The sequence below is a fragment of the Sorex araneus genome, chromosome 5 (genome assembly GCF_027595985.1).
Source record: "Sorex araneus isolate mSorAra2 chromosome 5, mSorAra2.pri, whole genome shotgun sequence".
NCBI classification, from domain to species: domain Eukaryota; kingdom Metazoa; phylum Chordata; class Mammalia; order Eulipotyphla; family Soricidae; genus Sorex; species Sorex araneus.
Window position 1 is genome coordinate 161498432 of NC_073306.1, and position 24097 is coordinate 161522528.

A 24097-nucleotide genomic window follows, 5' to 3' on the forward strand; every position below is an offset into this window, starting at 1 on the left:
GAGTTTGGTAAAATTTGTGTTAAGAGGAAGTCTGGCTAATGAACTGCAGAAACGTAAGTTCTAATTATCATCTGGAAACTTGGAAACTTACACAAAATGGCAAGAAACAGTGAAATCTGGTTTTTGGAATTTTTTTTTTTTTTTTTGAGCCACACCCAGCAGTGTTCAGGGTTTACTCCTGACTGTGCACTCAGGAGTTATTCCTCAGGAGACCATACGGAATCCTGGGAGTCGAGCCCGGGCTGGCCGTGAGCAAGGCAAGTGCCCTACCTGCTCTCCTGTTGCTCTGGTCCCTGAGTTTTGGTTTTATGTGTGGGTGCATGTGCAAAGTTGTGCAATATTTTAAAAATTAAGCAAGAGATTTCTCTTTCCCAGTTATAGGGAAAAAGTTAACTTTTAGAGCCCGGCAAGCTACCAAGAGTATCCCTCCCACATGGCAGAACCTGGCAAGCTCCCCATGGCGTTTTGGATATGCCAAAAACAGTATCGACAAGTCTTACAACGGAGATGTTACTGGTGCCGCTCGAGCAAATTGATGAACAACGGGAGGACAATGCAGACAGACAGATAATAGTGGCATATGTAATTTAAAAAATGAAATGAAGTCCACCCATTTATTTTCCTATTTCCTATTTCTTAGAGTTCTTTTTAACAAAGCAGACACTTCTTTAATTTGGAAGGTAAATATACTATAATGTTGCAAAAGAATTAAGTATAAATCAAATATGTTCTAATACTTAAGTTAGTCAAATGTTAGAGTTTCTATTTTTGTAAGGATTTTAATAAGATTAATTTTTTTTTCTTGAATTAGTTCTTTGTACCTACCACAAATGCCCTTATGACAGCACATATTTGCTTTATAGATTTATTGAAGATAATAATTGAGTTCCTGGTGAATATTTTAAATTATGCTTTAACCAGGGCAATATCAGGATGTGTAATTTTAAGATTGCAGCTAAAATAGTTTCTTTCTCCTTCCTTAGAAAATACTGAGATCAAAACTTACTGCTGTATTGTTTTATAGCAATAGAATCTATACATTGCTTTTCTGCACTTTAAAGTTGGGGGGGGAAGGTGGAGTGAAATCTTTGCCAAATTAGGAGGCCAAAAATAATAGGCACAGTTAATCTTTCTCGGTAAATTCTTACAGTTGAGTTAAACTTAGATAATTCCTGTTCTGTTTTGTTTGCTATATATTTTACGTGGAAACCATGTTTTGAAATTATAGATTACCCTCAGTCAGTGGGTCAACTCCCTCCCCTCCGGTGGTTGGTTGTCTTTACATCAGTGTAGTCAGACGTTGCTAGTGGTGGAGGCAGAGAACACGAGACCCTTGGATCTGCAGAATGTCAGAGTTGGGTTGTTTTTGCTTCCTGGATCCCTCCTGGATCCTTCCAGTGCCCTAGCATGTGGTTGATTCTCCCTGACCATCCAGTTCTTCCCGCTGTTACCAGTGGATTGCTTGGCGATTCATAGTTATTTTAGTTGTGTTTATCCCCAGCTTCATCACTGTCTGCGTCCTATTGCTGTGACCTTGTGGAGAAGGAAAAGTTTTACGCTGTCACTTTGGTCTTTTTTTTTTTTAAAACTGATCCTTTTCTTTGATTATCATGCTTAGGAGCAAGTTGTCTTTTTCCTTTGTTAGATTTATCCCTCCTGGAGTGTAGTTTAAGAAGGAAACTAAACATTTTGGTGTAATTGGCCTAGGGTTGAGACCAGTGGCCAGAGGCTGCATCCGAATCACACATCTAGTACACGAGAAAGATCTAATACATCACTCTGTTGATTACTAGATATGATTCCAGTGTGCTTATGGTTATTAAAAACAATTCAAAATCATCCCCAGAAATGATTACCTTAATTTTAAGACTTTAAAAAGATGTTTTGGATTCTGAAGATAAAGCTTAAAAGCACTTGGCAGTGTTGTTAGCATTAGGTACTCACTCAAGCTAATTTCTGTTTTGTCACTTTGAAAAATACTATTTTGCCTGTCTTTGAGGCCTGGAAGATGTATTGAGTATTTTAGAACCCTGTCTTAAGTATGAGCCTATTTGAAAAGTGGAATTTGCCACTGTTTTTTTTTTGCCACAATTATTATGGAAATCAGGGAGATCTCTCCTTCTGAAAAATTACAATGAAGTCAGTTTTCCTTGTACTATTGAACCTTTAGATTATGAGGAGAGTCTGGTAGGTGAGCAGGAAAATAGGCCTGCATTCTCTCTTTGCATGCCCAGCTCTAATGCTGAAATGAAGGCTCAGGGCTTTCTCTACGAAGCCCGTCCGGCCTCCCCCAGAGCCGGGTTCTTACACAGCAGAGACAGGGAGCCCCGCAGCTCTGTGAGACGGTGAAGTGGGAACTCATTGGGATAGAGAGTGTTTGCTTTCCTGCCCACCACAGATCTTCAGTCTCACAAACAGCATATGATCTTTAAGATAATGACTGAAATTTGGAAAGACTGGTCGGAAGGACAGCCACTTCTTTCTCCTCCACCCTAATGGTTTGTCTTAAGGAATTTTGTGGGGAGACAATGCATCTTCAGTGCATTGCTTTGTGATTGAAATATGTTCGATCACAGGAGGCAAGTAAAAATGATTAAAGTATATAATCATATATGCTGCTTGGAGAGGCTATGCAGCTAGACTAACCAAGTGTGTTTGAAATTTAAATTGACTCCTTTATTATAAAGAAATTAACCTGTGAGAGGGACGTTTTAGAGGGTCATAGATGAAGTAGAGAAGGCATATTAAGGATATATATAAAACGGGTGGTTTGGAACAGGTAGAATCAAGTAACAGTGGCAAACTTTGAAATAACAGCTGTTGCACCCTGTCAGGAGTCAAGTTTTGATTCTTTCTCTCCCCAGCTGGGCAAATTTTGTTTTGTTACTACTGTGTCCCTAGCCCCAAGACCATACGTGGTCATAGTAGATACTCAGTCAGTATTTATTTAATGAAAACTATTAGGTTCTTAGACCTGTGTTTTATCCTGTCATTTTCTTTTCTTTCTTTTTTTTTTTTCTTTTTGGGTCACCCGGCAATGCGCAGGGGTTACTCCTGGCTCTGCACTCAGGAATTGCCCTTGGCAGTGCCCAGGGGAACCATATGGGATGCTGGGATTTGAACCCAGGTTGGCTGCATGCAAGGCTAATGCCCTACCCACTGTGCTATCGCTCCAGCCCCCATAATCCTGTCATTTTTTTATGGACCAGTCTCCTAATTTATAAATGAAGAGTGAATAGCTCTTTATAAATTAAGAGAGAATATGGACGATTTTGTTGTTGTTGTGGATTGGGATTTGGCTCACATACCCGGCAGTCCCCAGGGATTATTCCTCTTCATTCAGGGGTCACTCTTGGCAGTGCTCAGGGGACCATATGGGGTGCTGGGTACAGATCAACTGCATGCAAAGTAGACCCTAAAAGGAGTACTTTTTAAGCTAATTTTTAATTTTCATTGAAGTTTAGGTACTGTGGTTACGATCATGTCATTAACAGTTATGATTTAGCTGTACGAAGTTACTGCACCCTCACCATCACTAGAGTGCCCAGTACCCTATGCCATTTCCAGTTTACCTGATCAGTGCCTCTATACCCGAAACCTCCTCCCACCCTGGCCCACTGTTTGGTAGTCTCAGTTTTGTCGTCCAAGGCCAAGAGTTTGTCATCATTCATACTTACTTTGAAGTGATCTAGTTTCTACCATTTGTCATCGCCAGGCTGTTTTGTAAGTTAGGGTTTGTAAGCCTAAAACAAAGAAAATCTGAGTGCAATAACTAATGTTTAAGGATATTACCGTGGATTATTCTTACACCGTGTCCCTTGCCAGGTGTTTTTTTACTCATTAGCCAACCCAGTCTTAACAAGTACCTCTGCAAATTGTTAGAATTAGCATTCATATTTATGCAACTGGATGCCGAGGTCTTAGAATAAATATGAAAAGTAAGTATGACTTGGAATTTGGAGGAGCAAAACCGGAAATTATATAATGATTCAACAGATTTTTCTCAATAATCAATTTAAGTGAGGGGGTGGGGGTAGAATGGTTCACTTCTGTGCTCATATCCTAGAAAATGATATCTCAAATCTGTATTTGAGCTAAAAATTTTCATTTTGGGTTGACAGATGTGGGTGTGTAGGGGGTGGCCATTGATTATACTTCGTGGTCCCTGAACCCTGCTTTGCTCTTTTATTTCTTATTCACTTGGCCGACACTTCCTGAGGCATTCTTTTTCATGGCATTTCTGCTCTCTTCTTTCATTCCAGTGTTCTCTCCCCTTTCTTCCTTTCCTACTCACTTCAACACTTTCCTTTCCTTATATACAACAACCCGAATAAACAGGAACTTGCTCTACTTTCTTCCTCTTTAGAGGAATACGTGAAATGCGAATGTGTTTTCCATGAAATGTAAGTTTGAGAATTTGGCAGGCCAGGAGAGAAGTGAGGATGCTAGGAAAATAACATAAAGCATAGGTTCTTGGAAGTTATTTAGAAGTGAAGAGGTTGAACCATCAGAGTAGTATATCTCTTTCATATCAACGGTTGTGTGTGATCACGAGATCAGCAGGGTGAAATTTTTTTTTTTTTTTGGGTCACACCCGGCAATGCACAGGGGTTACTCCTGGTTCTACACTCAGGAATTACCCCTGGCGGTGCTCAGGGGACCATATGGGATGCTGGGATTTGAACCCAGGTCGGCTGCGTGCAAGGCAAACTCACTACCCGCTGTGCTATTGCTCCAGCCCCTGAATTCTTGAGTGATACTAGGAAAGATTAAGGCAGTGATGAATAACCAGGTGAAAAAGCAGCAGGAAAAATTTCTTTTTTAACTTTGATTTTTCATTTCAAAGTTTAAATTTATACTTGGAATTAAGGATTTCATTAATATTTAAGCCTTATATGCCTTATACTTAAAGCTATGATTCTTGAGAATTTTTTTGTATTGTTACTTTTCTTTTTCTAATATATATCTCGCTATTGTAGCTAACGTTGATGAGAATATAGTGTGTTGTGGACTAGAGTTTGAAAATCCTATGTTAGTATCACAATACTCAAACCAAATTTAATGTGAATAATTGCATCCGTATATGGCTATGGCCATTTTTCTCCATTGTATGCTTTCACTTCAGTAACAAGACCATGTTATCTTAGTCTAAGAGTTAGAACTTAGAGATCCAGTGTTAACAGTTTTCTGTGTTTTTTTCCTTGTGGAAAAAGGAAACTTGGTTATATTCCTTTAAAGGGCTTTGGCTTTGACTAACTAAGCCCTAGGTCTGTTAACAAAACCAGATTTTACTGTTTTCCTTTACCATAACGACATTTCATCCTTGGGAGTCAACAGTTTTGATTTGCCGAGGAACCATTACTAGGTTAAAAAGTGCAGTTGCCCTGGGGTTTGGTTTTGTTTTAGCCACTCCCAGGCTGCTCGGAGATTGCACCTAGCAGAAGTGCCCAGGGACATGTCTGGTGACCGGGAGCATGTTCAGGCCCCTTGCGTGCAAGGCATGCAGTTCCAGCCTCTGAACCATCTCCACCGTCAGGCCCGGAGTTGATTGCCAGCACCGTCATTGGGAGTGATCCTTAGGCACTACCAGGCGTGGCCCCACAACAAAACCAAAAAGAAGTAAATTTTAGAAATAAAAATTTCCACATGATAGGCAGTATAATGAAGAAAACATTATCAGTGAGTTGGGAGAGGGAGGTCATGCCTATTTAGGGGTGGCAGGAAGGGGTCAGGACCAGATTATGGTTTCCTTTTTAATTTGTATGTGGTTCTTGGGATTATCACCTGTAGTATGATCAGTATGTTCTCAGAAGCAGGGAACAGCCCTACTTTCTGACTTACTTGGAGACTGCCTTCCTTAGGACAGTTCTTGAGAACTAAGTGAAACACACAGAATGTTCTGTTTGTTGCCAGCTGCTTTTTGATTTGTCTGCAGGAGGCTAGTTTAGGAAACCCTGGGCATGTTTGTTTTGGTGGTGGTGTGTTGGCCACATCTGGCAGTGCTGCCACATGGGACAGCCCCTAGCTCTGTGCTCCGGAGGTTAACCCTAGCAGTGCTGGAGGGGACCAGATGCTGTGCTAGGGATCGAACTGCCTTATCTCCTGTGCTCTCTTTCCAGCCTCTGGATATAAGTATTGATGAGCGTTTTTCTCTAACTCTGTTGACTCAGGGAATGAAGATATAAAAAGCAAATTAAGAATGCAGTCAATGACAACTGTCAGTGGATTGCTGTGATGGGAGCAGGAATGAGGGGCGGGGGGGACACATCTTTAAAACATATTACATTATCTCACGGCAACATGTACTTGGAGATGCTGGTGAGAAAAGGAAAGGTAAGAATTTGCCACAGTGGTGCTCATTAGGTGAATTATCTTCTCAGTTTCTATTTAATTTGATGTAGGGCAGTTGACTGGATCCTAGCTTCTTAAACTTGGGTTTATGTCCCCTTATGGGTTGTGTAACTGAGTGTAAGGGGTCACAAAAAATCCTATTTGGCTCTGAAATATATTTACTTGTGGTTCATTATCAGTAAATGTTTGGGTTGTATACCTACTCTATGTACCCAGGATCACACAAAAAGTTGCTGGGTTTAAAGGGATCTCTAATAGAAAGTTGGACACTCTGATGCCGAGCAGGTACCACCAGTGGGTCACCCCCAATGTAGTTTTATTAGCACAGACCTGTTAAACAGCCCTGGACTGGACTGTATAACTCGTAAATTCACACCAATGAATGCTTCGTACTTAAGTCCATTACACTCAGAGAGTGCAGGAAGCGGCAAAGTAAATGCTTGGCCTGTAGACCCAGTCTGAGAGTCGTCTGTACCTCGACAGTCTTTATCTTTGTTTTCCTCCAAGGTCTTTGCTCATTGCAAGGTTAAGTATCTGAAATACTGACAATCTGGGTTTTTAATCACTTCATGGTAAATGCTCGATACTGTGCTTCTCCTTCACCTGTGCTGAGCAGCGGATCCTCACAGGGTTATTGAAGCATTTGTGGGTGCCGTGTAATGCAGATTGTGCGGTGCACCCTTCCTCTACCCTTCCTTGGTGCTCCCTTGTGTGTTGATTATTCACCTTTCTAACCCTGGGGCCTCTTAGCCCCGAGGCTAAGTGAGCCACTCAGTTTGCTGGGCCAGCTTTTTTTGGTTCCAGCAGTGTATGAAGATAGTGTGACAGGTTAATGCTTCAGCTACACGTTGGCTGAAAGCCATGTTTTAAGCTTTTGAATTGTGGTTAAGAAGACTTTAGTGTGGTTTTTGGCTTTTCCACAAATGTTGATTTGTTTATTATGATATGGCATGTGATAACTGAAAGCAAAGTTAGCAATGGAAAGAAAATGTATTGTTTTGGATATTCACACTCAAGTAAAAAGGTATTTCCTTATTCCTGCAGTGGTGTTATAACATTTTAAACATTTCTTCCCTATTCTGAACCTACTGTCTTTGTTGAATGTTCTCCCTTTAATATAAGGTCCTGTTTTACATGGTTTAAAAACTGGTTTCTTGGAAACATCTTAACTCTTTATAGCAAAGCTGAGTCTTTAGAATACCAACAGTGTATTAGAGCTTTGATTGCTTAAAAAAATGGCTAAACATGGATAATGGCGGTTGGGTTATTTACCAACAGAGTAACGAAAGTAGAAAACACATCTTTGTTAAACTGAAAATGTCTGTGTAAAATTTTTGATCTTTTTCAACTCAGAAGAAATGTATTTTACATAATTATGATCTACAGGGTAAACACCAAAGTTATGAGAATCTCTTAGTCCCTGTTGCAATTTTAACATTTTTCCTTGTGAGGGAAAATTCAAGAGTAATTGTCAAATTTATGACTTGTCTGTATGCACACTTATCTATATGTTTCTGTGCATGCAAAATAGGGCATTGCTTCTATAGCAGATGTCAAGATTGCTTGAATTTTAAGTGTTTGTAGTGTTAGCAAACATTTTTACTAAAGAAAAATTTACTTTTCATTTTTCTAAAATTTAGTCAGTAACCGAAGCATTAGAAGAAAAATGAAAAAAAGTTTACTTTCACATCTTTTGTTGATCCCATTACTGAGGCAAACAAATTCCATGCTTATAGAGTCTTTGCTTTGGTTCAATTTTATGTACTGTATAATCGTCTTAAAAAGTCAGACCTTGGACACATCTGAGCCACGCGTTAGCGGCTGCGTGACCTTTTCTAAAACCTAAAAACATACAATCTTTTAATGAAAACTAATTATCAATTGCCTCCTTATTAGGGTTATCTTGTTGGGGATATAACTCCCACAACAATAGTGAGTTTTGTGTTGAAATATGGAACGTAATCAAGGTGAAGAGAAATAAATTGAAATTCATCAGTTATACAGTTGGGGTGGGGGTGGGGAGTATACCCGGGATTTTGGTGGTGGAATATGGGCACTGGTGAAGGGATGGTGTTTGAATACGGTATAACTGAGACATAAACCTGAGAACTCTGTAACTTTCCACATGGTGATAAAATTAAAAAAAAAAAAAAAGTCAGACCTTGGGACCAGAACAGTAAGAACAGCAGGTGAGACACTTGCTTTGCACACAGCCGGCCTGGATTCTGTCACCAAGTCCCACCTGGATGAGCCATGAACACTGAGCCAGGAGTAAGCCCTGATCACAGAAGATGTGCCACACCGTGGCCACCTTTCTTACGTAAGCAACCAGAACGGAACTCCAGATTGAAATCCAGATGTAAGAAATTGCATCTTAATGCAGAATAGAGGGGAAATAGTGAACATTATAGACTAGTTATATTTGGATTAAACTCACCATTTTCTAGTTTCTTTTCTTTTTTATTTAAGGCCGGGAATATGTGGCACATACCTGGCACTGCCCAGTGCTTACTCCTGGTTCTGTTCTCAGGGGTCACTCCTGGCAGGGATTGAGGGAACCATTTGTGGCGCTCTCAATCAAACCCAGTTTAGCCACATGCAGTGCAAACATTTTACCCACTGTACTCTCCCCAGCTCTACCAGTTTTAAAAGCTGTTTCAGGGTGTATTCTTTTTCTTTTTCTCTTTCTCTTTTTTTTTTTTTTCCCCATTTTGGATTATACCCGGCAATGCACAGGGGTACTTTTGGCTTTGCACTCAGGCATTATTCCTGGCGGTACTCAGGGGAACATATGTGATTCGAACCCAGGTCGGCCGTGTGCAAGGCAAACGCCCTACCTACTGTGCTATCACTCCAGCCCTCAGGGTATTTCCTAAGTTGATCTTACTGTGTAATGATAATAATAAATTTAAACCTACCTTCAAACTTTGGTTACTTATATGGACTAGGATCCTGTTTCTTGCAGCTAGATGTTTCTTGTTTCCAGTTCAGTGCCTGACACACAATAGGCACTTAAGTGATGTGCATTAAATTTTTTTTAAAAAGGATCTAGGAAGAAGAATTATCATTTTCTCCTCTTTATCTCAGTTTTAGGTGAAATACAATAAGTCATTTAAAACTCAATGGAAACATTTTAATATTAATTTATATCTTCATTTTCCCATGGCAATGCATGATTAATTTTTTTTAAGTGCATACTCTTGTGATAAACAATTTAACAAAGCAAAGAACTGTAGTTATTCGTAGTTGCCAGTAATAAGTAGGAAAGAAGACTGTTCTGCAGTTTGGATTGAGAATGAAGAGGACGATTATGTCATTGATATAATGTTTAACTTTCTTTACCAGAAAATATATAAATTCTGGAATGGTAAAGCTGAGGACCAGAAAGCATTGTCTTCCAAAATTTCATTATTGAAGTTTGAAGGTACTAGGAAGATCAAGAAAGAATTTTGTTTCAAAAACCAACTTAATTAAAGTGAAGTTTATAATTTATATAAATATATATAATATAAAATATCTTATACTTAGTATTTCATATTAATAAATATTTGTGTTTTTATATTTTATATTAAATATACTTTATATCTAAGCACTAGAGTACAAAAATCATAAATGCTTAATAAAGTGAATTTTCATGAGCATGCACATGTGGCCATTGTACAGATGAAGAAAGAGTATTCGTGTTCCAGTAGCCATTCTTGTAGGCCTTGCCAGACTCAGCTCCCTGTCAAATATTGGCTTAGTTCTGAGAATTTTTAAGTTTCTCATATGCTCTCATGGTATTACAGCTAATATGGAATCATTCTGCAGTTCATCTGATCCATTAACACTAATTGCGATTTTTGTTCGTTTGGGGTTATGTTGGATGAGGCAGTGGGTGTTCTTTTTGGAGGGTGATACCACACCCAGTGGTTCTTAGGGACGCTTCCTGGCTCTATGTCAGGGGTAGGGCTTAGAGGACATGAGGTGTGTGTGTGGGGGGGGGGGGGGGGATTGAATCTGGTTCTTCTACATTCTCTCATCCCTTTGAACTTTTTCTCCAGCTCCCTATGGAAATTCTTGTCCTTGTCTCTGGTACTCATTCATACCCATTTTGGGGTATAGCATTTTGACTATTTTTAGCTTTATCCACGATGATACCCCAGATAAAGTCGAGAGAAACAAATGCACACACACACACACACTTGGTTGTTATTGTCTTGGTAGGTGCCTCTCTGGCTCTCTTGCTCAGGATCACTTCTAGTGGTGCTTCAGAACCATGTACGATGCCTGAATTGAACTGGAGTTGGCCATCTTTGTAAGCATATTTTTACGCAGTCACAAATTTTCTACCTATCTTAAAAATTCGAGGATTGGAATGGCCGGAGTTCAAAAGATATTGCCATTGCCAAAATAAAATTTCCCTATAGTTCATAAAAGTTCCTATTTTTCCATTTTATACCAATTCTGGGCATTATCATAATTTAAATTTATAACAGATGATTTTTTATATAAGAACTATTTTGCCAAGAAACCAGCCTTGGACCCTCACATGTTTCACCTGAGTTTTTTTTTTTTTTCTTTTTTGGGTCACACCCAAGGATGCTCAGGGATTACTCCTGGCTCTGCACTCAGGAATTACTCCTGGTGGTGCTTGGGGGACCATATGGGATGCCAGGGATTGAACCTGGGTTGGCCGAGTGCAAGGTAAACACCGTACCTGCTGTACTTTAACTCCAGCCCCCTCATGGGTGTTTTTTTTTTTTTTTTTTTTTGCTTTTTGGGTCACACCCAGCGATGCTCAGGGGTTACTCCTGGCTTTGCACTCAGGAATTACTCCTGGCGGTGCTTGGGGGACCATATGGGATGCCGGGGATCGAACCCGGGTCGGCTGCATGCAAGGCGAACGCCCTACCCGCTGTGCTATCGCTCCGGCCCCTCATGAGTGTTTTTTGATAGGTGTATCACCACCACTTCTGAGGCAAGCAGTGGTTGAATGAGTGACTTGATCTGGAGATTAGTATGCCTTTTCATTCTGATTTAATGTCAGTTTACAGGATAATTGCCACATACAAGCAAACACGCTTTTATTATTTATGGATTTTGGCCAGCCCAATAGTTCAGTGCATCTCATCAGATTGGTTGCACGCAGGGCGAGTACTTTGCTTAACCCCCGAACTATGTCTAGCCTGCCTTCCTAGCTTCTTAAAGTGGGCTGTGACCCGATATGTAACTGAATGTGGGGCGGGGGTTGGGGTGAAGGGGTTGGGAGAATTTGACAGTAAACAGTTTCTGAACACAGTGACCAAAAGCTTGCCCTTGCCTATGTTGCAGAGGTGTTCAGAGAGGAATGAATTGAAGAAACCCTATTCTAGCCATACATACCGTGAGAAAGGGTGGGAGAAGCTGGTTTCTTCCCTTAGTTGAGGCTAGCTACACATCTGTCATGTCTTTGAAACCTGCCCCATAGAGCAGCTATTCTGGTAGAAGTGTGCTTGACAGCGTGATAGTCTCAGAGAATACGTCTTGCCCAGATAGTAGCCAGGAGTGTAGATTACACTAGGCCAAGTTTTGAACATTATTGCTGTTCAGTATTATTCTTAGGGTAAGAGCAGGTCAAGCTTAGAAATTAAAGTACAAAAGAAGACTTGCTTAATAGGCTACTATCTGCCACTCAGTGATAATCTTCATTGTATAATATATAAAGTATATATTAAAAACATGTTGACATATTAAAGGGAACATATATTCATTGCTTGTAAATTAAGATTTTATAAACATAATTCTGAAATTATGCAGCAAAAATTACATGGGATGCTAAGGCCTTTGTTATCAAAGTTAATAAGTACATGGAACGTAGCAAATATAAGAAAATCTTAACAGTAGGCTCTGCAACATATAATTGTGCTTATGAACAAATCACTTAACCTGTGTATTAGCAATCTTGCTTAAAAAGAAAAATAAAAAAAAATCCTTCCTGGTTGGGTGCAATGCCTCCACCATCTCTTCTGAGAGACTTCGTTTTCTGCTTGTTCTAGGTACACTGATCTCTGGGGGAGGGTGAGGTGCATGTAAGTGCCGGGGTCCTGCCGAGTTCTCACATGCTGGACATGAGCTCTGATCCTTGAGCTGTCTTTGATCCTTGGCATTCTACGTGTTTAAAATGAGGCCAGTATGTACTCACAGAATTAGGGAGATGGAAGAAGGTTGTATATAAAATTGTGTAGCTTAGTGCCTGGCACCTGTTTGTTCTTCAGAGGTCACATCACTTCTTGGGTTATGAGGATTTTTTCTGAGAAAAAAAAATTGTGCAGTTGAAAGTCTTTGGTCGTTTTGAAGAACCCTGTCATCCTCATCTAATCAGTTGTCACTCTGTAACTACTGTTGGGTGTTGCTTTGTTAAAGAAGAGTCGCTTTGAAGTCTGCATTTTGCTATTTCTGATTGTGAGTCTAGTGTTACAGTGTCAGAAAAAGGAGGTTGCATGTTGTCAAAAATATTGATAGTGAAATGTCACAACCAGTTTACTTTTCTCTCTAATTTTCTTTTACAGAAAATTTGGTGAGCGGCCTCCACCTAAAAGACTCACTAGGTAAGTATTATATCAGCTGTTTTTCAAAAGAATGTTAGATCCTGTTACTTTAGAAATTACGTGAAGCACTCTTGAAGGAAAGTTATTTAAATATTGGCATCTAGATCATAAACTCAATCCAGTTCTGGTAATCTCCACATTGGTGCCCCGCCCCACAAAGTAAAATAAGAGGGTATAGTTCAAAGGGGAAAATGAAACCTTTCAAGAATTAGTCTCCAGCATTGTATAGCTAATATGCAAACGGTTACAAGAAGGGGATCATCCTCCAATTAGTTGCGTATAGCAAGTCATAATTTGAAACTTGAAAAATACATACGATACTTCTAAAAGAGTTTTAAGGAAAGTGCAAGATTTTAGCTATTTAAAAATTTAGAATAATAATGGTAAAGTTTCATGTGCAAGGCAGTATACTCTGGCATTTGTATCTGTTACATTTTGATCACTACCAAGTCTAGTTTATATCCAATATACCATATAGTTAACAGATATATTGCTCTAATTATGTAAATTAACTGCAGTATATGTTTTAATTACACGTGTCAAATTAAAAATTTTTTGTCCTGAAAATGATAGCAGGATATCTTGCAATAATGTAAGATACCTAGAGTGAGTGATAATCGGCATTTTTAATATCTTTCAAGAAAATTGTGTGTGTACATAAAACTGTGAGTTTTTTTTGATTGTTTGTTTTTGGGTCACACCCGGCATTGTACAGGGTTTACTCCTGGCTCATGCACTTAGGGATAACTCCTGGAGGTGCTGGTGGAGGGCGGTGTGGGGGAGACCGTATGGGATGCTGGGAATCGAACCTGGGCAGGCCGCCTGCAAGGCCGAGTGCAACGCCCTACCCGCTGTGCTGTTGCTCCAACCCCTGTGTGTACATAAAACTTTTGGCATCTGTTGTACCATTCTTTTTAACTTTTTAACTTCACTTAAATGTTTATCTTCTATCTCATTCTCTCTTTTTTAAATTGAATTGCCATGAATTTAAAAGTTAGAAAGATATTCATGATTGCATTTCAGGTGTATATTATTCCAACACCAGTTTCCTCACCAGTGCCTGTTACCCTCTATCAGTGTATGTGTCGTCTCGTGTCCACCCTCAGCCTGCCCTGTGGCAGACACTTTTCCTCTTCCCCACAGTCCTTCCCTAACGCATCCCCCGCACCCCCACTCCACCCTGCCTTATGCCAAGCTTCCTACTGAAGTTCACCTGATTTTTCCTTCTATTGCCACTGGGCATTTGATCTTCCCAAGAGTTTTCTTTCTGTTCCACACATGAGCGAGATCATTCTGCATCTATTCCTCTCCCTCTGGCGAGTTCACTCAGTGTACTTCATTCTGTTTCATGCTCTTGTTTTCCATTGTCTTCACACTCTCAGTTCTTCACTCTGATCATCCTTTGGGTTATTTTCACATTACTACCTTTTTTTTTTTTTAATCTTTTAAATCTTTTGGGCGTCACACTCAGCTTCTCTGGGCTTACTCCTGGCTCTGTGCTCTGGCATCACTCCTGGAAGCTCTCACAGGTCAGTGTTTGATACTGAGGTTTTGACCCCAGGTTGCTGCTTGTAAAACAATCTCCTTAATCCCTTATCTCTCTGGCCCTGGCATTGTAACTGTTTTTAAGAGGGCTCTGTAGGAAAAGAATGGTGGAGGCAGGCCAGGATGACACACAGAAGAATCCACCTTAAAAGGGTCTCCTTTGGGGCCCGAGCGATAGCACAGCAGGTAGAGTGTTTGCCTGGCACACGGCCGAACCGGGTTCAATCCCTGGCATCCCATATGGTCCCCCAAGCACTGCCAGGAGTAATTCCTGAGTGCAAAGCCTGGAGTAACCCCTGAGTATTGCTGGGTGTGACCCAAAAGCAAAATAAATAAATAAATAATAAAAGGGTCTCCTTTGTCAGATCTGGGCCACATTGATCATCAGAGTGAGTCAATAATGATAATTATGGGTTAAAACTGTTAGGAGATGTTGACAGAGTAGAAGTATACACCCAGTTCCCTTAGCAGAGATGCCATAGATTTTCCATGTGCGAGCCCCTGAGTCCAGTCTCCTTCTGTGCACTGAAGCATTGAGTCCACATCACCAGGGGTAAACCCAGCTCCAGTCATGCCTCATCTGTGCCCCTATTCAGAAGCAGACAGTGTGTTCACCGGATGGATGCAGGGGATCAAGCTAAGCACCCGATAAGCCCGGAGCACCACTGCATGGGACCCAAAATGTCCTCCCCACAGATAAAGACAAAACAAGAAACCCTGAATTTCTTTTAAAGAGGGCAAACTCAACCTTACAGATTTTCATTATTATAAAAGCTTAGTATGAAGTAAAGTTAGCAAAAATAGTTGGTATAATACAGAAAAATAAAATGTCAAAATGAACTTCCAGTTCTGTGATTTGATTTTAAGTCCAGACTTAAAGACATTTCCCCTTATCTTTCTTCTTTAACCGTATTTTCCCATTTTCCCCTTGAAGAGTTTGCCAGTAGGAAAAATTTTAGTATCTTTTTTAGTTAAACCTATTTTAAAGGGTTTTTATATTTCTTTTTCACTGGGGGGGTGGCGGATATGCTGAGTCCTATTTAGAAAAAGTTTCTTTCCATTAAACTCTTTAAGCCTGCCCTGGTCTCTTCTTACCCGTCCTTCAGATGAAGCAATACTGAAGAACATCTTGTTACTTAGAGCAGTGTTTCTCAACCCTTGCCTTCCCTGGCTCCCTTCCCTCCTTGTTTTCTTTCTGTGGTTCCCACTCCTCCTGGCTGGCCTCTAGTCAGGGAAAACCACCCATTTCTGTGGTTTTCACCTGTGCTTGGGACCCACAGCAGCCATATGGTCCCCTCTGAGAAGTGTTGATTTAGAGGATGATTTTGGGTAATGTTTCAAGCACAGCTTTGTTCACACTGAGTTTAGATTTTGATTCAGAGTGTAATTGTAACACTGTGGCAGAGAGGTAGTCCTGCCGGTGTGGCACTTGCCTTCCATGTAGCTTGATCCCCAGCACCCCGTGTGGTCCCCTGAGCCCACCAGGACTGGTCCCGGAGTGCAGATCATGAGTAAGCCTTGAGCATCGCCAGGTGTGACGCTGTTCCGCTCTGAAAGTATCTTACACTGTGTGCTATTCGGTATTACTGTGGACTTTCCTTTTTTAACAGATGCTCTTGAGAAAGTCTATGTGCAAATGAAGTGTTAACTCAGTTGCACAGTACAGTCTCCTCCCAGCCGAGGGCTGTGTCTAGAGCGGCAGCAGTGCTGAAAATCAAAACCCCGGGTCTCAGTGAAAGCCAGCGTTGGATGGAAAGCACATGGCATTGCTACCTGTGTTTCTTTAAAGCATAGTCTCTCTCAAGATGCAGGAGAAGAGTAACTGTTAGTTACCGGAAGCATAGTTTTAATGTGCTTTTTGTTTGTTTTTGTGAACCACACCCAGCAGTGTTTAGGGGTTACTCCTGACTCTGCACCAGGAATTACTCTTGATGGTCTCAGGGGACCATAGGGGAGGCCTCGATCAAATCCAGGTAGGCAGTCGGCCTACCTACTGTACTGTTGCTCCACCCCTGATTTAAAAAAAATTATTAAAGCACCATGAGTTGCAAAGTCATTCATAATTGGGTTTTTGACATACGGTGTTTCATCACTGACCCTGCCATCTTGACAGTCACTTTTCACATTTGGTTGTCAAAGTTGGGGCCTCATGATTTCATTGTTGGTGACTCCTGGCTTGGATATCGTGCTCTGCCGTTTCTTTGACACCATGAGTGTATCCTAATCCTTTTGGCCCCTGCCCACATTGCTTCTCATTCATCTCTTCTCCCCTTCTTCTTTCGGCCCCTGGTCTTAATGTTTGACATTCTACTAAGTGCCTTTTCCTTATTGAAAGATGTTATTTTGTAAATGACTGTTCCAAGTACTATAAATGATTATGTTATGCTTCTGTGGTTTTCAGAAATTCGGATTATAGGTAGAAAAAGAAATGACAAGGAGCACTAAAGTTGTTAGCTTATATCCGTTTATCAACATTTTGAGATCTAAAATCTTTCTTAATGCTTCCAGTCCGAGCATTTGCCATGAGATGCAAAGGGCTCTAACATAACTATTCAGGGGAAAGGTGGGTTAGTGTGCAGCTTACCTGGCATGCTTACAAAACGTGTGTCTTGCAGGTTTAGTAAGATCCTTTGCTTCAAATCCTTTTCAAGTTTGCTCTTACACTTATGTGGAAGTCCTCAGTCTCTATTCTTCTCCCACTCTTTTCTAAGAAAGTAATAATACAAAGTTTCCTAATACTTGGTATTTGTCAGTTTCTGGGGCTAACTTCCTTTAAATCCCCACTCTACCCTTCCCCACCTTCCCCTCCCCCAGTAATATGGGACGTTACTATCTTTTTTTTCACAGGTGAGAAAACTCAGATTTTATGACAACAGTTAGCATTCAGACCCATCCTGTCCATGTCATATGGAGCAGCTCATAGCATCACAAAACTCCTGACAATATGATTTTGTCCTCAGGCTGTATTTGAACATTTGAATCCTGGGCTCTCACTGTCGTCTGGGAAAAGTTGTTTAATCTCTTTCCCTGTAAACTGTGCCTATTACTGTGTTGCCTGCAAACTGGTAGTCACAGTGCTGCAGGGACCATGCATGGGAACAACAGAGGCACAGTGATTGCTTAATATTAGCTCTTTTAGTGATTCAAAACATTTAATAGAAGTTCTTTTGCATGTATTTTTGGGGGTTTGTGTTTTGGGCTACACATTGTTTCTCTGGCTTTGTGTTTTACTGTACATTTGTCTCAAAAGGGACAGAAGAGAATAAGGACCTTTCCATTAGGGGCTTTGTCATCTTGGGAATGATCGAATTCCAAACCGAATGACAAACATCAAGTAGTTGCTAAAGAGAGAGACAGTAAATGCCAGTAAATTTTGTGGGGGGGAAAGTGTTTGCCACTTGAGATTTTTCTTTTTAAGTCTAGAACAGCTCTGCAAGCTTTTGCCAGGAGTGAACTTCTGTGCCAATTTCGTGAATAGTCTTCAATGCCTTTATTTAGATTTCCTCGTCCACCTTGATCTCTGTAGTCACTCGGCTGATTTAGCAACACCTTGACTTTGGAATGTCTTATCATTGTCTTCCTGTCCAGGCTGCAGTTCCTGTCCTGTCCCCCAGCAGGTTTGACAGTGTTCTTGCTCAGTTTCCACCCTGGGAGTGTTGGTGGCCAATGGGACCATCATTCATGAATTCCAGTATTTGCTGATTCTTTGATACTGGTGCTCAGTTGTTTCACTTGTCCATCGTTAACTTCTTTCTGTGTTCTTTAGAGGGTCTTTCCAGAAGTTCACTCCTCTTACGCATTTGTCATCACCGTGGCCTCTGTCATTTTACAGATAGTTGGCAGGGCTTTCTGTTACTTGGCATCTGTTTTGCATTTGTAGAATTAGTATGACATGAACTTCAGTAATATCTTGCCTTTTGTTGTAACCCCCTTTGGACGTTTTTTTCCAAAACATTTAATAATGGTGTCACTTTTCTCCTTGCCAGTTCTTTCCTGCCTTCCGTGAACATATTTTCTTCTCCTATTACTGTTTTCTTCATAGATTTCATTTGCTTCCCTGACTTCATTTGCGAAAGGTTTACTATTGAGCCCCACATTTGCAGCCGAGGCTCCTCGCTGGAACTTCCTCTAACAGCTTACTAAATACTTCCAGCTTGGAGGTTTGAGGTGCTTCAGACTTGACATTTGTCAAATTGAACCTAATCGCAATACACCCACTTCTTCCCAACGAAAGATATAAAGCATTTATTATTAAGTTGTTCCCATCGTTTCCTCTGCTCGTTTATTGCAGCTTGCTCATTGTGTCAACCTTTTTTTTTTTTTAACTTTGTCTTGTCTATTTCACAACTAGAATTAACTCTAACTAGGAAAATTGTATGTTTAAACAAACTTAAGGGCTGGGAATGTAGCTCAGCAGTAGTGCATTTGCTTGGGTGTGCAAGGCCCTAGGGTTTGACCCTTGTCCCATCCCCAACCCCACACACCAGGATGTATGGACAGGGAGAAAGCTCGGGGAGCTAGAATACCTGCTTTGCATGTGGAAACTAGAGAATTGGACCCCCAGCATGCCACAGTCCCTGAGCACTGTCAGATGTGACCCCAAACCCAAAAGCAACAAACAGAACAATCCAAGATCTCTTACTACCTTATGAAAATCCGAGTTCCATATCTTGGTAGAGGCTTGTTGTTCCTCTTAGATTCTGAGTTTTTCTTTAAGTCTCTTTGTTGTGTTTCTTGCTACCATTTTTATCATTTGTCACCAGGTACATTTGAATTAGCTTAAGTTCTCATTTAATTTTACAACTGTCGTATTTTCTTCCCCCTTTTTGTTGTTGTGGTTGTACAACATGATGTTTGCTGTGGTATTTACTGGGCGCAGAGGGGGTCACGCACTGCAGTGGCGGTGTTGATGATCATGGCTCACAGGGGGTGGCCCTCTTGGCTATATAGTGCTTGCACATTCTTAGATGTGGTGTTTGCTGAGGCTGCATGCTTCTGTTGCAGTGCTCTCCATCAGAGACTGCACGGAGGTCCCGGACAGACTCCTGCTGTGGGGCCACAGTCAGTGCATGTGGGTAGTGCCTTGGGCTTTCTGTTCCCACTTTTCCCACTGACTCTTTCCTTACCCTTTCCTTCTACTTGCTGCATCTACTCCTTTTCTTCCAGAATTTAGCTTTTCTAAGAATTTTCTTTCTTAGCACAGTATAATCATTTATCTGATTGCTCCCCCCTTTACACAGGTATTATTTACGTAAATAATACCTGTGTAGATAATAACAATTTGTTTTCCAAAGTGTTTTGACTGGACTCTCTTGACCTCTCTTATTTGTGGTAGCAATGAGTTCTCCATCTGTAGAGCCCGGTGTTGCCTACTTTCTTGCAGGTTTCTCCTGGGTAATCTGGGTGGTACTTATGCTGCCCTCTAGATTCTCATCTGATCCCCTCGGCCACTCTGTGGGTCATTTTTATTTTCTGTAACTGCCAGCTAGGGAGTGGAGGCCAGATCAGTTTCTCCTGTGTCCCAAATTATTTAGATCCTTAGTGCTAAGGGGCCTGCCACTCCCCACCATTTAATAACTTACTGTTGTCGTATAGCTGTGCTCCTATATATTTTTTTGTTCATAATACAAGATTATTAAGAGTGTTTCTTGAGGGCCCAGAGAATACAGCAGGTAGGGTGGTTACCTCACATGTGGCCAGCCTGAGCTTGGTCCCCAGCACCCCGTCTGTCCTCTGAGCCTTGCTGGAGTGCTGGGCGGCTGTGCCAGGAGTATTACCCAAAGACTGCCGGGAGTGGCTCAAAAAAAAAAAAACAGAAGTGTTTCTTGATTATTGTCTGTAGAACCATCTTTGCTTTACATTTATATGTAAACCCCCAAGAATTTGGATTCTTCTAATGCAGAATTGTGAAACTATGGTATTGCCTAGCAAAATAATTGAGGGTGAATAAATACGTTTAAGACATTGAACTTTATCACTTTATCTCCAGCATTTGCATAATAAATAGGATAATTTCTCCTTGGGAAAAATTTACTTTTTCCCCATACGTCTATTCGTTCTTTCACTAATTTGAGTTCACCTTTAGTAAATTTTGTGTATGTAATAGCATTCTTTGGCATATGAAATGCTATAAAAGCAGGGGCTATAGCTATTTAAATGCCAGTCTTTTCTTAGTCTTTACATAGGTCTGTTATTTTAAGAACATGTAATAATAAATTTGGATGACCTAATGATTTGTTATGACCTCATCGTCAATGAAAACTTCTCTAATAAATAGCTGTAGAGAGCAACTGGTAGTAAACTATATTATTAAGTACAAAAGTATTGCATGTCATTAGTTTTATACACTAAATTAGCAGTATACATAAGTGATTTTAGAAGTTGTAATGTGGTTAATAGTTACTCATAAATTTCTCCTAGAATGGGGGACAGTTTCTTCTTTTAACAAACAGCATAGAAGTGAAGTTAGTTGCTTCATTGTATAATTTTCCTTAGATTTAGTTTATGGGTTTTGCAGTATTTTTGTTTTAAGATTTGCTTGTTTAAGATAGTCATAAGCATTATTTTTATTTTAGAGGCTAATAATACTCCAATTCAAAGTCTAAAATGTTCAAATTTTATTTCAGGGAAGCCATGAGAAATTATTTAAAAGAACGAGGCGATCAAACAGTGCTTATTCTTCATGCAAAAGTTGCACAGAAGTCATATGGAAATGAAAAACGGTAAGATGATTGTTTTTCTGGAGGATAGTTAATTTTAACTACCAACTACAAACATGGTTTCTATTATTGGATTGATTTGCAAGCCCAACGTGAAAAGTAGGGCATTTGTTTCCATTAAAGGGGAGAAACAATAGTGATTTGTGGCATAGCAAAGATTATCCCTGGCTAAACCCTACTTTTAAAGTGAAATAGTTCATCATTTCATGGGGGCAGGGGCTGCATAATGTTCCTTAAATATTTTCTGTAGCACATTAGTTCATTTACAGAATAGTTTTCCCAATTCAGTAGAAAAGTGGTTTTATAGACAACAAGGTAAACAAATCCTGAGTCGAACTGTGGAGTCGAGAGCAGAGAGCACAGTCCCCTGCCCGGTCTCTGTCCCCCTCGTGCCCGCCTGCTCAGGCTAAGAACGACAAAGCAGACATAGAAAGATTGCACTCATCTGTGGAATATAAAATAACAGAGTAGGAGACTAACACCCAAGAATAGTAGTATATAATACCAGGAGGTTGGCTCCATGGCTTGGAAGCTGGCCTCACACGCTGGGGGAAAGGCAGCCCGGATAGAGAAGGAGACACTTAGTAAAATGTGGTTGGAGATCGCTCGAGGGAAGGGAGATGCGTGCTGAAAGTAGACTAAACACGATGGCCACTCAATACCCCTATCGCAAATCACAACACCCCAAAGGAGAGAGAGAACAAAATGGAATACCCTGCCACAGAGGCGGGATGGGGTGGGGTGGGGGGTGGGATTGGAGTGTGGGAGGGATACTGGGTTCATTGGTGGTGGAGAATGGCCACTGTTGGAGGGATGGGTTCTTGAACATTGTATGAGGGAAACACAAGCATGAAGATGGGTAAGTTTGTAACTGTACCCTCATGGTAACTCACTTATTAAAAAAATAAATAAAATTAGAAGAAAAAAAAAGAATGACAAAGCAGTTCTGGATGATAGCCACCCAATCCTGTCCTTGTCACTTAGAAATAATAGACTGTGGAATTGTAGTACCTAAGACATTTCAGCAGTTTTGATGTATATGTTTTGCTTGTTTTGTTTTTTTGAAATACTTGTTTTGTTTCTGGGCCACAGTGGTGCTCAGGGGTTAGTCCTGACTCTGTGCTCAAGGATCACTCCTGGTGGGGCTCAGGGGACCATATACAATGCCAGAGATCGAACCCAGGTAGCATGCAAGCCAAGTGCCCTAGCTACTGTACTTTCTCTCCAGCCCTTTTTGTTTTTTTTTAGAATTTTATTACAAGTTTCTTATATTTGCCGTTCTGACATTGTTTTTATTTTAAGCACGAAAGACCTCCTTTTGGGGACAAGGAACATTTTGGGAGGTGGCTAGACAGGCACTTACTGAAGGGGCCAAGGAATGAAAACTCAGGTTTGAATACGGATTGAAAGGAATGAGCTGAATCAGTTTGTGAGATAAAGGAAACCTTACCATTTGCATTAGAAAAGGGAGGGGATAATGTATAATTTATAATGTATGTAATTAACTCTCATGATAGATGACATTCTCACAAACCTCTATATCTCAGCTGAAGAGATGGGAAACTACTTATTGAAAATCAGGTTCTCAAAGAGAAAGGCTATGACATGGCTCCCTTTTTTTCATGAAGTTGATACTAGATAAAATTGAATCTCTGTACACTGGCAGATGGCAGATTATCTAACACTTTCATTAGCTGAGAGGACTTTAGAAGGCCCGCCTTGAACCTCATAGTGAACCCAAGGAAGAAATAGTTTCTCTCTATATAAATCAGCTCTAATCAGGAGCCAGGCACTGATTGTTGTGGAAAAGTCTTACACATGTTATTACTTATTCACCTGTGTATTTATTGGGGCCACACAGAGCAGTGCTCAGAGACTCCTCCTGGCCCAGTACTCAGGGGACCATTTGCTTTATCAGGGATCCAACCTGGCTCTAGCACACTGAGCTTTGCCATCAGCAGCTGCCGAGTCCCCCCACCCCAGCGCCCTACTCACACACCTTTGAGACTTAAGAGATACTTATTTCTCATGTCCTGGAGGCTGCCAGCCCAAGATCAGAGCATTAATATGATCAAGTTCTGGGGAAGAGGCTCTTCCTGGTCCAAGGAAAACCTTCTAGCTGCAAGTGCAGGGGATCTCTGCGGATAGAAAGCCACTCACCCCACTCATGACCCAGTCACCTCTCTGAAGACCCACACTCTGAGGGGTAGGTTCAAAGTAGGGGCTTGGGGAACACAAGTATTCAACCATACAGTGATCCTGTCTATACCTTACCGAGTCAGCAGACTCCCCGGCCTCATTTCAGGATTTAAATTCTCGTGTGAAGTGGCCATGTTATATGTAACTCCCATTCTTTGAAGGTATTAAGGATTTCTGTTATTCAATATGATCATTTTCACTGTTTTTTGGAGGTGATGGAGCCAAACTGGTACTCCTGGGTCTTTTTTCTTTTTCTTTTTTTTTTAAATAAAGTAGTTCACAATATTTCATTACATTTAATATTCAAACACCAGTCCCACCACCATTACACCTTCCCACCACTATATTTTGGGTGTTTCCATACCGAACCCCAATCTCTGCCCCAAAGCAGAACTGAAATAATATATTTTGTATTGTTTGTTATGAAAAATTGCTGAAGATGCTACAAAAATGTATCCTTGAAGGAAAGAGGGTGAGGATTATTGTATTCCACCCAGAGGCCATTAAGCTCTTCTATAAGAGATCACACTAGCATGTTGCTAGAAGTTGAGCCTTGTGTGCTTTATACACACACACACACACACACACACACACTCTCTGGTTGCCTCCTACTTTGAACCCCATCAAATGTGGTGCAGTCCTCTTGGAGTATTGGTAGGGTGTGTGGTATGAAGTGTGGGTTGACTGGTGGGTGAGGCTCGGCGGGAGCCTGTG

General features: G+C 40.8%; 1 protein-coding gene across 2 annotated transcripts in view; it reads left to right on the plus strand.

Annotated features, from left to right (window-relative positions):
• The window catches only part of RBPJ (recombination signal binding protein for immunoglobulin kappa J region), a 99539-nt gene that overhangs the window by 44514 nt on the left and 30928 nt on the right, over nucleotides 1–24097 (plus strand). For both annotated transcript variants that reach the window (XM_055139594.1, XM_055139593.1), the window contains 2 exons: nucleotides 12882–12920; nucleotides 21092–21187. In XM_055139594.1, the coding sequence (XP_054995569.1) occupies nucleotides 12882–12920; nucleotides 21092–21187 (135 nt within the window). The remainder of the gene's footprint in view (nucleotides 1–12881; nucleotides 12921–21091; nucleotides 21188–24097) is intronic.